Raw genomic sequence first — 16,098 nt, 5'->3', positions numbered from 1 at the left:
ATTGGCCTATTTCTTTTTAATCTACCAAGCATTCCATAATAGTTTAGTAAATGTAAGAATACATAAAAGCATACTTTGTACAAAATACATCAGACCATAGTATTGATTTCTTTCATGCATTGCCCTTTCTAAGCTAAAGAAACCTTTGCTTATTGCCACTCCTGCAACGCCGCCTGTGACCATCTCTGAGCTCATCTGTCTAAGCCAGCTGGTGGCACACTTGTCCTAAATCTCACATGGAGCTGTGATTTCACTAATACCCAATCTAAACTACTAAGTATGTTACATGTGTCATCTTTTAGATCAAATCATTGTATTTGTTTTATGCCACAAAGCTGATGTTGATTCATGTAGTAAAACCTCTATGTGTACATTAGGCACATTGGAATAAAATTCTCACTGTCTGTTAACCTTAAGTCAAAATATCCCATTACCATGATAAATACATAAAATGTACAGGAAGGATGTGATTTAAAACAGAAAAGCAACAATTATTTGACCCTGCCTTACTTCAAATTCTTTACTTCTTACAGCTGATGTCATCTACTGCCAGTTCTTTGACCTCCTATTAACTGGACTTCAATGTGTATTGTTCAAGTCGAAACTGTTTATCTGGGTAAACCTTGATTCCAATAATTCCCCAAGCCTGTTTCACATCATCAAGTTGTGTTTTACATACAAATTGATTTGTATATTTTAGCAATGCTGCCTAACATACATCTTCCCCCCTCCCCCAGAGTTTTACCACTTTTTAGGGGATTTTTCTTTTCCACAATTGTTGTTTAAAAATTTTTTTTAATCTTTATTTTGCACCGAAGACGCATGTCAAATTTAAGATTCTCATAATAGATCAAATTGACCAAATCGCTCCTGCACGTGCATAACAGACTTATCAGTTCTTTTTGATGAATTTTGTCTTAACCCCGCCCATCCCTGCTGACTTGACAAGGGTGTGCAAAGAGACGAGCGGGAGAAGGTCGACAAATCGAGCCTATCCACGGATTTTTCAGGGCGAGGCGACAGTAGAGGACCGCGGTGAACGTGGTTTGGCTGCAGGTCTGTTTCTATAAAGGTTACATTTTGATAGTAGCTCGTGACTTTACCTCCTTTGCTTTTGGTCTGAATATTGGACATTGTTGGAGGACGGTAATTTAACGTGCCTGCTCTGCTGTCTTTATTTTCTTGTCCTGCATGTTGGCCAGTCTTAACGTGGACACTAGCTGGCGCCTCGTAAAACGCACAGACCCACTAGCTGGCTAACTAGCTGCTAGCATGGAAAGTAATGCCAACACTGCTAAAGGCTTTGTAAAATCCGGGGAAAAAATACGTTTCCCGTTCAAATTACACCCTCCCACTCTACAGTCATAGTTTATATCAACATTAAAATCCTATTCATAGAGAGTTATCCACACAAACTGCTAAATTGTTGCAGGCACTTTCCTTTTCTCTGGACAGGACCTATGTAAACATGACCGGGGCTGCTCTGTAAAGCCAAGGGTAGCATAACGTCCTAGCTGTGTTTATCCAGGCCTCTGTTTAGAAGTGATGCTTCTGCAAAATAATATAGCCCTCAGTTGTGGGAAGAGCACACTCAGTCCCTTTAAGGCTAAAGACCATGTTTTATTATGAACAAGCAGGCATGTTTAACATGTGATAGTAGGAAAAACACGTAAGGTTTAATTAAGCTCGCAGGTAAAGGTATACTGATGTGCTGGGCTAATTTTATTAATGGAGAATGTGCTTATGCTATTCTTTATAAAGCATTTTATTTTCTCCAAAGTAACTAAACTACAAAAATAGAGAGGCTTTTCCTGATCAATACATATTTTTTCCAATTTTCTTTAAAGTATCAGCTGCGAATTGAATTTAGTCTTATTCTAACTTTTTTCCTGTAGAAATTCTATTTGAACCGAATATAAAAAAATATTTTTATGAAATTCAGAAAGGTGTATCTAATGAAGTGTACTTCAAGCACTTGTTTTGGTCAAATTATGATATACAGGTGCATTAATAAATGTTCTGTTGGTTGACAAAAATGGTACTTTTTGAATACTATAAAAAAGGAAGCAAATTTTTCAGTCAGGATTTGACTTGCTGATCACCAAAACTGATGAAGGGAAATGTCTTTGACAGTTTTAATAATCTGAAAAAGAAACATGAAACTACAGCATTGCAAGCTGAAGAAAATACATGATGTAGTGTTTGAGCAACAATCTAACCCCTAGATTTTATTATTTTTTTATTATTTCCTTTAATCATATGTATGATTGAAGGAAATAATATATGTTTGGTTAACAAATGTATATTATTCCACTGCCCTAAGCTTATTCTTACTGTTTAGCAGATCCAAGAATAACCAGTTTTCTTTTCACTGCAGACTTATGACAATGGAAATGAAGGGTGAACAGCAGGACGAAGATATTTCATTCAGCAACACTGACACTAATGGTGAGGTCTTGCATATCTTCATTTTACACATTCTTATTGCGCATTAGAACTGCCCAAAATAACATAGTCATTGAGAAGTTTCCAGACCCCACCCGGTCTCAAAGCCAGCATCGAATTTTTTTCGAAGTTGATTTGCTGAAGACTAAAATTATAATCATGAGAAAAGAACATTTCTGGCCAGAATAACTTGCCATGTGGTCATGTCAGATGGTTGAGAGATCCTGTTGTCCAGGAAACTGCTGTTCTGTGGGCCCAGAGCAGATCTGCCCATGTTTTAATTCAGAAAGGGTACATGTTGGTTCTGGACGTAGACCAAGTTGCATTTGGCTACTGAAGTGTACTTGGTGTTGATGGAATATGCTGTAGACTTTGCTCATTCGAGTATTTTTTATTTATTTTTTTTACTAATATTTATTTGGTTTATTATAGCACTTTCACAAGTGAATCAGGTGAACATTGTAACTTATGATTCTTCTAAATTAAACATTAAAAAGTAAACTAAACAAAAAAAAAGCTCATCTTTTATTTCTGTAAGTGCATAATTTAGGAGGTTGCTGCATGCTTTGGGTTTGACCTTGCCTTCTCTCTCAGGTAAACGTCCTGCTGAGGACATGGACGAGGAGCAAGCCTTCAAACGTTCACGCAACATTGATGAGATGGTGGAGCTGCGTGTTCTGCTTCAGAGCAAAGTAATCAGAGATCATATCATGAGCCCCTGCTATTTGCTGGGCCACATAGCAATTTAAAAAAAAACAAAACATTTTTTCTTTCCTCTCTCTCGGTGATCAAAGTGTTTTGCTTTGCTTCACAGAATGCGGGAGCCGTCATTGGAAAGGGTGGCAAGAACATAAAAGCTCTTCGCACAGACGTGAGTAAATGGATAAAAATGTCTTCATATATATTTGCACTCAGAAAACTTTAGCTTTCTTATTCTTCCTTTTGGTGCTGATTCTAATATACAGAATTCTTATTCAGCCCTTAGAAAAATATTGTTACATTTAGTAGCATTTTTTTGTCACAAAATTTGATGTATTTTACTTGGACTTTATGGTGATTGACCTGAACAAATATGGAGTGGAAAGAAATCCCGAATAAAAAAAGCCTCCTTCACTTTGTTCATAAAGAAAATCCAATTTAGTTGAAGAGAGAGATGCTCTGGTCAGATAAAACCACAAAATACATTTTAACCTACACAGAAATTCTAGTTCCTGATAAACGCATAAAAAATTGTGAATGTGACAAAATATAAACAATTCCCAGGTGTGACTGGGTTATTTTATTTATTCTTGAGTTTTATATGTTGAAGAACTATTGAAAGTTAGTAGTTGGTGCGTTCTAGCATCTGGGTTATTATAAAAGCAGCTCAAAATTTGTTTGTTGGTTTTAATCATCTGTAGTCAAGAATCACTGCACAGTGCTACCCAAAAAGCATTACTGAGACCAGAGGGTAGAGGTCGACCGATATGGGATTTTCTATTACTGATAGCAATTTTAAAGTGTCAATTGCAGATTTTTGAGACAATTGATTTTGTTTTGTATTGTTGATTATCTGTGATTCTTCCCCATTTTTTTTATGTTTTTTTTTTTTTATAAACATTTGATCAAAAATGTGCCATTTTCTTTCACATTTAATCGGTTAATTAGTGGGCTGATGGTAGCGCCTTAAGTTGGTAGCTTCTCTTTTCCCTACCGTAATACAATTCATATAGGAAAGGAGACGTTTAAAGGTGCCCGCTGATTTCCGTTTTATTAATTTGCTTAAAATATACCTTGTATGAGTCAAGTGGAGTACCCAAAATAAATGTGCTGAATTTTTCAAATTTAGTTTAAAAAGGGGGAAAAAAGCTATACATCTTCCTCTGTTATTTGTTTCCCCTTTAAAGCAACTCTTAAGGCATTTTTAGCTCAAATTTCCTCTACATAAACCGTAAGGAGAACATCGGAGGAAATGTCATTGATTAGGACTTGCATAATGTGATTGAATGAAACTAAATGCACAAAGCACAATTCCTGTATTTAGTAAAATTTGTCAATAACTGAAACATGGTCTCCCCTGCAACTACAATCTGCTTTTATGACATCCATTGTCAGCAGCATCTTCAGTCCATACTAATAAGCTTTTTAACAATAGGTTTTCCACCTTCATAAACATCAGTGGTGCAGTGGACAGAGCACGAGTATGTACAAACACATTACCAAGCTAGCAGTGCCACAACACAGGAAGACACGTTCTACTTTGTTTAATTTCTTCATATCCAAAGCTGTGAACAAGTTCTGCTGTCATTCCACCAGTGATGCATACATGCAGGTAATAATTACACATACAGAACAGACATGCATCAGTTTGCAGTTGAAAGAGGAAGTTTACATCCACCTAATAAAGACTCACTTTGTTTTTAGTACTGTCTGAAGTTAAATCAGTCAAAACTTCTCTGTTTTTAGTTAATTATTACCAAAACTATTCATATTTGCTAAATGCCCCAATAATACGGGAAGGAATATGCCTTTCTCACACACACCTTTCCAGATCTGCCCACAACTTCTCCACAGGATTTAGATCAGGGCAAAACATTGACTTTGTCTTTAAGCAACATTGTAACCACTTTGTATGCTCAGGGTCATTTTCCATTTACAAGACCCATTTGCAGCTCTGGTTTAACTTCCTGCCCAATTGTTTTTGATGTTAAGAGAAGTTTGGTCTTAGTTATGATTTAAGTTCAGACATTGAGGGGGGGAAAAGTTGTATGTCTTTTTTTTTTTGTTTTTATTCTGCGTATGTAAACTTCCAGTTTCAACAGTATGCAAACGGAGGCGCTGAACTCTGTCAACTCGCTCTTTGCACAGAAGCAACTGTGCGGCAGCTGCTCCACCTGGCGTGAAACCAGTAAGATTTTGTACAGGCCGTTCACAACGCATAAAAGCAAAGTTTTGGTTTAGTGACACTCGTTTCTTTAGCTTAAAAAATGGTTATGAAGGACATAACCTTTCAGCATGAAGGTTTTTAGCGATTTAACTTTGAGACCAGATGCCGGTGAGTAGCTACTGCTAGCTAAAACAACAATGTACAATCTGAATGCTTTGCCATGAATCCAAAGGTTATACATACAGTTTCCTCTTAAAACATATCCATATAATCAGCACACAGATTAATAATCATTGTCCTGTGTAGCTGTAGGTCTTTGACTCTCTGCACATTACCTTATCAACTCTGTGGCAACAGGGCTGTGGTGTTTGAAGATATGCTTGTTTAAAAAAAAAGAAAAACGAAGTGTGCGCCATCAAGACTGATAAAGATACTTTGGAAAACTGGAACGTTTTGGCCAATTGATCGGTAGGCCGATAATATCGGTCAACCTCTACCAGAAAGTCATTGTTAAACTGCTCTGCTTGAGTTCCCCCCCCAATAATTAAAGCTAATTCTAGATGTCGCTTACATTGCTATTTTTTTTAAATAGAGAATTCCTAACAGCCCTGTTGGAATTTTTTTTTTCTCTGGGTTGTTAACTTGACCAATGTGCTCCTTCATACTGCCTGTTAAAACTTATCTCTGTCCTGGTCACACTTCCTGTTCTCCTTCACTCTCACAGTTTCTCTCATATCACTTTTTGGGACAAAGTGTGGCGTGTATTCAATTAAAACTGTATTCCTTCTCCCCCTCTTCCCTTCTCCTTTTACTTGTTTTTGTTCTTACTTTTGGCCACCTTCCTCCGTTGCCCATGTACCGGATCGACATGCCCCTCCTGCATTGCCCACCTTGACGTTGGCCCAACCTCCGCCCGCCCCCGAACGAAACCCGACCGCTCGGCCATCTGACACTCCCGGTCGGCCCTGCCCATATACTGTGCCCCTCCTTATTCGGGCACCTAACTTGACATGATGTGATTGAATGCCCCTGCCCAATGCCAACCTCCTCCACCACAACCACCATCACCACCACCACCACCTCCTCCTCGGTCCATGCAGTACAATGCCAGTGTATCAGTCCCAGACAGCAGTGGCCCAGAGCGGTATGTCCCACCAGTTATTGCCTCACTGCCTGATTAGAACAGTGAAACACTTGTCTTTGATAGCCTGCCTTCTGTTTCCATTTGAACATTTTTATATACATGACACTTTACAACCCCCCCTCTTCCCCTCCCCTTCACCAACCACCCCCTCCTTTCTCTATAAGACATGTATTGTTCCTTGATTTTTTTTTTCTGTTCATTTTTAAGCATCTCCTATTAAGTTGGAGTCTCTGTCATTACAGTTAATCAATCATGCGGAAATTGTCTGACAGCCCACTACAAAGTAGCTGGTGTTTTATATTCAGCGACACTAAAGTTGGATGGTTTATTTGTTGCTCTGAGGAAAATTTGTGAAATGCAGGCATCTTTTAAAAAATTTTTTCCCCCCTCGCTCTGTCTTCTGTGACCCACCCCTGGTCCCTTCCCCTTGCCTCCAACCTCCCACTCTCCTCTGCCTCCACTCTCCCACACTGTTTCCACCATTACCGTCCCATGATCTGAGAGAGAGAGAGAAGAGAAAGATAGCTTGCTTTCCTGTGGAGGCTCTGCCCTTTCACTTTGTCACTTCATTGATGTCTCTTGATTCCATTGTGCTGCATCCCCCCCTCTCTGTTGAATTTCTTAGGCAGATCTGATCTGATGTAACCTATCAAACCTGTCACCTGTCACATCACCCTTCCCCTCTCCAACCTGCTCTTCCTCTGTGCCACAAAGCACTTGGTAACCCCTCCCCAACCCCTCTGCTGTTTTAATGTGCCTTAGCTCTCTTCCCCTCTCCTTCCCTCTCCCCCCCTTCCCCAACCTCGTGGTCACAATGAGACGGTGAGCTGGTGGTGCAGCTGTAATGGCAAGTTAAATGACTTTCTCTTTCCCCAACTTCCTGGTGGTGGGATGGTTATAGAAGAAGTTTCTCGCTCTTACACCACTTACCCAAAATCTGTGTGGCCACTTTCACGTTTTTTCTTTTTTTTTTTTTGAGACGCTCTTTAACCCCCTGTCCTCGTAAAGCTTCTCTTACTTTTGAAATTAGTAAGGGAGTCAGTGCATGTCTACTGCTGTCAGTGTAGCGTTGGGGAAAATTAAGCACTCGTTTAAAGCGTCTCATTAGTTTGTTCAGGACTGTCTGCTGGGCTGTATTTTAGGTCAGGTTTATCCCTCCATTTTTTTGGTGTTTGGTTTTTGTAATTCATTTATTCCTGTTTACCGAATTGGTTTCTGGCAGGATCCTGAGTGTAAGTGCCAGTATCGACACCATTGGAGAGATTCTACTGAAAATCATACCGACTCTAGAGGAGGTAAGATGTTACGTCAGTGTTGTGTCTAAGTAAACAGTGGTGTCTTTTTAGACATTTATGATTTTTAAGATAAATGTATATTCAAGTAAATTAATATACATTTTGAAAAAATTGTAATGTAATAAAGCAATAATTTGCATCAAATGTTAACTTTTCTATGGATTTCAAAAATATATATTTTGTCCACAACTTCTATACTAACATCTAAGCATACAGAACTTTGTTTTTGTTCTTATGTTTTGCTAGTACCAGCATTACAGTGGGATTGATTTTGACTGTGAGCTTCGCCTGCTGATCCATCAGAGCTTGGCTGGTGGGATAATTGGAGTGAAAGGTGCCAAGATAAAGGAGCTGAGAGAGGTAGGACACAGCCCAGATTAACCATTTAATCCTCTGCACTAACAGCTGAGCAGTAAAAACAAACAAGCAAAAAAGACCACTCTTTAACTTTGGAAACGTGTTTGCCCTTTGTTTCGCACACTGGTCCTCCTACAAACTCTGTTTGCTACTGCTCAGACAAGTTCTAGTGCATTTTTGCTTTTCATTAGGAAAGTTTTTTTTTGGACTGTGTAGAGTCAGAATATGAATGTGAGAAACTAAGGGGAAAAAAACTGTGTGTGTGTGTATTAGAACACCCAGACCACCATCAAGTTGTTCCAAGAGTGCTGTCCACACTCTACCGACAGGGTCGTCTTAGTGGGAGGAAAACCAGAACGTGTGGTTGAATGCATAAAAGTGATCCTAGAGCTAGTGTCAGAGGTAAATCTACCTTCTCAATTACTATTAATACTCTAAAAATAATTAATACCGACACATCTTGACTTATAGAACATCACATTTATTTTGAGTGCGGTGTACTCCAGCTTCGATTTATAATGTCACCGTAAATTTTCTTCAATCTGCAGGCACCGATTAAAGGCCGTACTCAGCCTTACGACCCTAACTTCTATGATGAGACGTACGACTACGGTGGCTTCACCATGTTGTTTGAGGACAGGGCCCGACGACCCATGGGTGGATTTCCCATCCGCGTGCGTGGCGGTTTTGAGCGCTTGCCTCCTTTACGTGGCAGCAGACCTCTGCCTCCCTCCAGAAGGGACTATGATGACATGAGCCCTCGCCGGGGTCCTCCACCGCCGCTTAGCAGGGGCATACGAGGGGGCAGCCGAGCGCGTAACCTGCCTCTCCCGCCACCCCCGCCGCCAAGAGGAGGGTGAGAATTGGGCAGATTTTATGCTTTCAATCCGAATCTGTTAGGTTTTAAATTGTTTTGGATGAATTTGCTAACTTTACTTAACTGGTTTTGGCAGCTTTTACTGTAGATAATCAATTTGTACATCTAAGGTTTGTTTTGATAATTGAAACACTACATTTTAGAAACTGGCAACATAAAATAACACAGAGGCTTTAAAAGCACATCTAACAGTGGGGTTGTTCAGTCTTAATAAATTATTTTGCGTCTCTACCTCACATCCATCTGTTTTTTTTCTTCTCTTATATTGTTTGCAGAGGAGACAGGTTTTCACATGGCAGCTATCATGGCAGCATGGATGACAGACCAAGGTGAGAAAGGTTGAGCTTTAAATTTCTTTTTAAAGCTTAACAGAATTTAGAGAAGATCATATCTGTGATTTAAAAAGTCCTATTTTTTTCTTCCACTAAGTCGACCAGTGTCACTGCTTGCTTGGAACCAGATCTTCTTATTTCCAGTGACTGTTTGTTTCAACGATTCCTGCTACTCACTGAAATTCAATTGCAATTGCTGTTTTCGACTGAATTTATGAATGCCGTTTGTGGCTTTATTGATGACAGTATCAGATGTTTGAGTATTCGCTGCCGGTGTTTGCAAATCATTCTTGAAACGTTGTGCGTATTTAGAAATGTCAGTCGGAAATCAGATATTTTTGCAAAAATTTTAAATGTTTGGAAACACTGACTTGTTTTAGCGAGCATTTGTTACACTTTTTATGGTATTTCAAATAAAAATCCCCTTCTAGGTTTGTATTCATTCATTAATTCATTCATTGTGAGTTCATCCATATAGAGGTCTGGCTGCTGTGCAAATATAAAAAATTCAGTGAACTTTGAGATTGAATCATTTTCTCAAAAATATTAAACCCGGCCATTTTTAGTGGGTGCAGTGTCCCCATGCACTGCGATGCTCTACAGATTTTGAGAATACACAGAGAGAGGATCAGACATTTAATGTGCAAAAACCAACCAGTTAACAGCCTGTTATCTTTGTTAGAAACCAGTTAGAAGGAGATAAAGCACACACTCTTGGTCTGGCACTGGAGCACTTTGGTGGAAAACCCCTGTTGGGTCAAACTGTATTAACAACTTTGTTTTTTTCCCCCTGTTTTGTAGTGAAAGAAGAGGCAGAGACCGCTATGACGGCATGGTGAGTGTAATCAGCTGCAGCTTCAGGGCTCACTTGCTTTTTTTGTTTTCTCAAAAGACTTTGTGGTCTCTGCCTGTGAGTTGTGTTTTCAGATGATGATTACATTTCCTTTTCTGAGTGTAGTACAGCACACTGGCTCTGATATGGCTGTTTTTTTTGTTTTTGTTTTCCCTCCACATTGGATGCACACTCATGTAGACCTGTTGTTGCCTGGCAACAGTTGTCTCCGTGGTTACCACTGAGCAACTGAGTATGCAGTCCAGAGATCCACCAGGCGAGCCATTGAACCAGAGCGGTTCTTGAAGTGGTTCCCCGCAGGTTTTAGCTGCAAGCAAAAGAGGGCAGACAAATACTTTCTGACCATAAAAAGGGAGAACCCTTGAGATTTAAGTATTATTTAAAAACTGTATTACTGCTTCCAGTTGTCTCAGCAGTAACACAGAGATTTGAATTACGATACAAGTTAGGTTAGTGCTGTCTGCTTGCTAATCTGTCTTTGTCTTTGAAACACAAATCGGTGTTAAATTGGTCAAGTTTATGTCCTAATGTGAGTAAACAAATTTGTGTGTATTACTATGCATTTATTAGCCTCCCAGACATATGCTGGACGGATAAGAGAACTTTTAAAAGTATTCTAAAGATACTTACATCTTCTGTTTTATTTGTTTCTTGACTATCTTGAACTCAGAGTAGCTTTTATTTAACATGCTTGATTCTGCAAAGTATTGTTTAGTGTCTTCAGATATGCAACATTGACTTTGTACAATAAAGAGAGGTTAAAAAATGGCATAACCCTAGTGAGACATCAAAGAGTGATTAGTAATATAATGTCGTATGTGTATTTAGTTTATAATTTGTGCTATTACTGAAAGCTTAAAATGTATTCTGATTTCTTATTAATTGTAAATTTAATCTCTTTCTCTCCTCTCCTGTGATCCTGAAACGCAGAGTGGAGGTGGTTACGGTAAGTCTTGATATTCATGATAATCCTGCAGTTTTATTTATTTAAACAATGGTAATTATTACCTTTTTACACACTTTGGCCTTGAAATGGCTAGAAAGCGTTTTTTTTTTTTTTGGCTCTACACGTTTACACACTTTGAAGTACCAAGATGTTTTTTGTTCAACAGAGCATGTGCAAACATTTCAATGACAATCTTGAGATCTTCTGGACTTTGGTTGACTTTTTTTTATTTTTTATTATTATTTTATTTGATCACAGATAACACATTCATACCCCTGGTAGATTTAAAATATTTGTCATTAAACAAAGAAGTTTGTTTCTAACAGGAAATGAGACAGGGTTTTTAAAAAAATTATAAATGTAAAAGTTAAATGGGTTTTTACCCAAGTGCTGAAATATTTTCTAAAAATTCTTTTCCTACAAGTCGGTATTTTAGTTTACTAAAAAGAAAGTCAAATTAGTCTACTAAAGCTAAAATTACCACCAATGGCTAAATTATGTCCTATACCAAGCTCAGTCTGAAATAATACTGGCTGATTGAAGATAATATACTGTGATAAATAAAGACTAACATAAAAATAAAATATTATTTCACTGTCCCACCTGAATTCAACATGTTCCTGTTAGGAAAACCAGTGGGATATGTTTATTTCCCCATCTGATGTTTATAAATAAAGGTTGTACATGATGTAAATTTTAAAGGCCTGGCAGCCATCTTGGTTATTTAATTCTGAGTTGCTCAAAGGCCTTCCAACTTTCCAGTTTGTAATTCTGATTACCTGGAGTAAAAAAAAACAACTTCCAAACAGATTATTACCATCTTCAAACATAACACAAATGCAAAGGCACCAAAGTCAAGCTACAGAAGGAATAACAAGAGTTTTTTTCTGATGCATGTTGTAAATGTCTGTTTCAAATATTTTGTTTAAATGTTGTTTTGAAATTTTCTCAAGGATAATGCAGCAGAGTGCGGGAATCCTCTTTTTTCACTTTTTCTTCCTTTATGTTACTTTTTTTTTAGGTTTAAGTTCAGCGCCTGAAACATTTCTACTTTAGAATCAGCACCCAGTACTTGGTGCCAATGACTGAAATTTGTTTCTGCTGTCCATATCTATTTCTTTATAAATTAAGCTTCTGTGGAACAGAGTAAGAAACAGGTTTTACCTGTTGATGTTATTTTTACACTTTCACTATTTCTTCTTGAGTGGCATTTAGATTTTTAAACATAGCACAGCTAATTGATTCCCAAGAACTGGTTTGGGAAGCAGTTTAAATGAAGAGGAAAACACAGCTGAATTAAATAATAAAAAAAAGTTGATAATTCTCTATTGCTGAAAACCCTTCTGCTGCCTCATTAGTCACTTATTGTCAAAATTTTAGTTGCACCACTGACCAATTTCTTTAAATGTTTACTTACCGTTGATATAGTGAAAGTGTGAATTAGTTAAACCCAATAGATTTAAAAAAATGACAATTGGTATAAATTTACACAGCACAATTTCAACTCTTATCTTTCTATTTACTACGAAAGGACACACTTGGACCAAAAAGGCTTAATATTTCTTTATAGATGTATCACCATCGCTGGCGTTTTGGCCGTTCGGGCAGTACCGCTCAGTTGCTGTCGCGTGTTGCATTTCCTTTCCTCTTCCTGTGGTGTATTTTCATTTTCCACTTTCTGTTTTTTCCTTTTTTTAATTTTCTTTTTCAAAGACAACAATTCTTCCTGGGAGCGCTTTCCATCTGGTGAGTTGGGATGGATCGTTACTGTCCCAGAGTCTTGTTTCCTAACCTAAAGGGATAGCTTGTTCTGGATCGCAAGCCCCAGTTAAAGAAAGATCTCCTACAAAGGTCCTTTCCTCTCTCCGTAGGCGGCAGAGGATCGTACAGCGACATCGGAGGCCCAGTCATCACGACACAAGTCACCATCCCAAAAGATGTAAGTAGAACATGATTAGTGCAGTGCCCTACGAGACAAATTAAATGCCTTCGGCGCTCCTGAACCCATTTTCCTTTTTGCCGGCGTGCAGCTGGCAGGCTCCATCATCGGGAAGGGCGGCCAGAGAATCAAACAGATCCGCCACGAGTCTGGGGCATCCATCAAGATTGATGAACCACTAGAGGGCTCTGAGGACCGCATCATCACCATCACAGGGACACAGGACCAGATCCAGAATGCCCAGTACTTGCTGCAGAACAGGCATGTGACTTCAAGCAAAACAACATCCTCTCACTGCAGCCGAGACGCTTCTTATGCTGTTCGTCTAGAACCAGGACAATAAAAATTTGTTGGTTTCATTTGGTAGTTTGAGATTCATAGTAAAATGAAGATTTGTATTCTTTGTTTGGATAATTGGTATCTTTTTTTAATTCATAAAATTACTTTTTGGTTCAAACTAGTTAACCTTAAGGAAGAAATTTACTAAATATACAGTATTCTGGTCTCTGGGCTAATTTGGGGCATGAAATATACAAAATCAACCATTTGAGTCAGTAATTAGATTACTTGGTAGTACGTGTGTGTGTTTACTTCCTTTCCTCCTCATCACTCCACAATCGAGCAGGTCTGAGTTGGCGTGTCAGTTCCAGCAGACAGGATTTATTTCCAGCCTTGACCTTGGTATTCTTATTACAACTTGAGCTCCATGTGAAGGATGTCTCGCGGTTTTCAGCATCCAGTATTTACAGCTGCCCAACCCAACTTGGGTTGTGCTGTTGTTCTTATAAATATTTTCCCATGTTTTTAATATATATGCACTTTTTATTTTTATTTTTTTCTCTGTTTCAGTGTGAGGCAGTACTCCGGTCGGTTCTTCTAGAGGGAAGCAGAAGAGAGGGTGAAGCCATGCTGCCATACTGTTTGCTCATTCTACTCAGAGCCAACATTCCTCTGCTTTGGGTAGATGTGTCCCTTCCCTTTAACTGTCTCCAGCTACCCACCGTTGTGTACACCGGGTTTTATTTGGAGGCCTGAAAAATCCATAATTCAGTGCTGGTATCTTCTTTTTCTTTTTATCTACTGGTGTGTAACCCATCTGTGTGATTAGGTTTGGTGTTGTGAGCCGGCCCTAGGCCTTATCTTCCGCATTTCAGTACAGCAAGCAGAATGTACTTTTTTTTTCTGTTCTTGTTTGAAAGATATTTTTATGATTTCCTTTGAATTTTAAGGCCACTTTCCTAACAAAGATGAATAGTTTTTGAATGGTTGAGAAACTATTAAAGTTAAATAACTGTTAAATTTACATTTTCCATCACTTGTCTCCATATGTAAAAAGTGTTTTTTCTTTTTTTGTTTGTTTTTTTAGATGGTGTTCGAGGGGTTTGGGGAGAGTATTTATTTTGGAGCAGCGGAAATCAATAGTATTCTCAATTTCACAGAGAGCAAAACTTCAGTTTTACATATTATGCTTTAAATGGGTACAGAGGAGAAACTGGTTAGGAGTGTGTGGGGCCTTTGTTCTGCATAAGCATGGATGTGCTGTTCGGAGTCAATTTTTGGGTTGATAAGCAATGTGGGCTTAAAAATTTTAAACCCCAGACAGCTCCAAACCACACACACTAGGCATGGGCCTGTATGATGACCTTGTGTGAAAATGTCACTGAATATATTTACATAAAAAAATTAAAAATAAAATATGTGATTTGATCTGCCTTTATTAAAAACAAAGCAAAAGCATTTTTTCACCTCAGCTTTAGCTAAAATAGTATACAGGATATCATGACATAAAAATGTCATTGGCTAAATATTTATAGAAATTCTTCCATATTTTGTAAAAAGGCAGCAGCTGTTTTTCAGCCAGCTCACCGGCAGTTTGCAACAAGTAGTAGAGAAGATGCAGAAAAAATTTCAGACATTCAAACACAGGAATAGTGAAATTACCCATGTAGGTCTGTGTCTACCAAAAAAAACAGATCAATCAAGCAACTGTAAAGAAGACTATTTGATTGGTCTGTTGCTGGGAGGGTTTACACTGTTGACGCCTTAATTTTTTTAAAATTTTTTTTAAACCAGATCAGCCTAGTAGTCCAATGCTTTTTGGTAATGACACCTTTTTCAAACATGATTTCTGTCTGAAGGTGTAATAAATGTAAAAGACTGTTAAGGCAACATAAAAAAAATGTAAGAAAATCTACTTTTATTTGAAAGATGATTGTACAGTTTGTATATATATATATTTACTTAAAACCTGTAATTTTAAGGACTTTTGGTTCGGCTCAAATTGTGTGACGTTTTCTTGGAAGAAAAAAGTGCCAAAAACACAGACTTACAAGTTTTCTTTGCTACGGTGGCCCTTTAGTGCCAAACATAAAAAAATAAACATTCTCTAAAATAATATTAAAGCTATTGAAAACACAGCATTTAAAAAAAAAAGATATAATAAAAATGTCACAACGAAACTGCGAAAAAGAATTGTAAATGCAAAGTGTGCCTGTTCGGCCATTTTGTTCTTGCACTATTGGTCATATTGTTTCATGACTTTCTGCAATATACAAAAAGCTACAAACAAACCTAAACGATGCTTAAGTGCGTGGGTATGAAACGGGCTAAAAGGGATGTAAAGGTGCACAATTGGTGAAGGGACAAATCTAGTTATTTGTAAATGTATTTCTAATGAAATCTTTCCTACGTGTTTTCTGATTACGAAATTATATTTAGAATCTTTTACTGTAAAAAAAAAAATTACACAATCAACTTTTTCATCAATATTGGGTTTTCTGTCACTAGAAAGGATGGATTTGCTGTTGTCTAGCCTCAGTCTCAGATCTGTTCACTCCTGTTCTTTTGTTTTTCATTTTTGGATTTTTTTTTTTTTTTTTTTTTTTTTCTGAAAGCATCCCTGAAGATGCAGTTCTGTGTGAGGCAGATGCAGCTTTGCGAGTCCACAAGTGGTAAATTCTGCATTTGCTCTCAGATATTTGTAGTAACTCCAAGTGTTTAGTAAATAAAGTCTGTGTCACAGCTCTGAGTGCGCGCGCGTGTGT

The 16,098-nt window shown here is 38.0% G+C and overlaps 1 protein-coding gene across 2 annotated transcripts; it reads left to right on the top strand.

Annotated features, from left to right (window-relative positions):
* Nucleotides 1-931: 931 nt before the first annotated feature.
* hnrpkl (heterogeneous nuclear ribonucleoprotein K, like) lies at nt 932-16,082 on the top strand. Of its 2 annotated transcripts, XM_008423748.3 has the most exons (16): nt 932-1,056; nt 2,378-2,448; nt 3,040-3,137; nt 3,260-3,316; nt 6,412-6,455; nt 7,678-7,750; nt 7,997-8,110; nt 8,381-8,509; nt 8,656-8,963; nt 9,260-9,313; nt 10,118-10,151; nt 11,100-11,115; nt 12,829-12,861; nt 12,987-13,054; nt 13,146-13,315; nt 13,904-16,082. In XM_008423748.3, exons 2-16 carry the CDS (start codon nt 2,382-2,384, stop codon nt 13,932-13,934), a joined length of 1,296 nt encoding a protein of 431 aa, XP_008421970.1. In that variant the 5' UTR covers nt 932-1,056; nt 2,378-2,381; the 3' UTR covers nt 13,935-16,082. The 2 variants fall into 2 exon arrangements, with proteins under 2 accessions (XP_008421970.1, XP_017163292.1); XM_017307803.2 differs by lacking the exon at nt 12,829-12,861 and having other exon boundaries at nt 933-1,056.
* The last annotated feature ends 16 nt before the right edge of the window (nt 16,083-16,098 follow it).

The sequence above is a fragment of the Poecilia reticulata genome, chromosome 12 (genome assembly GCF_904066995.2).
Source record: "Poecilia reticulata chromosome 12, P_reticulata-male-v2, whole genome shotgun sequence".
Taxonomy (NCBI): Eukaryota; Metazoa; Chordata; class Actinopteri; order Cyprinodontiformes; family Poeciliidae; genus Poecilia; species Poecilia reticulata.
The sequence above is the reverse complement of the archived record's forward strand: the minus strand, read 5'-3'. Positions and strand labels throughout refer to the sequence as shown.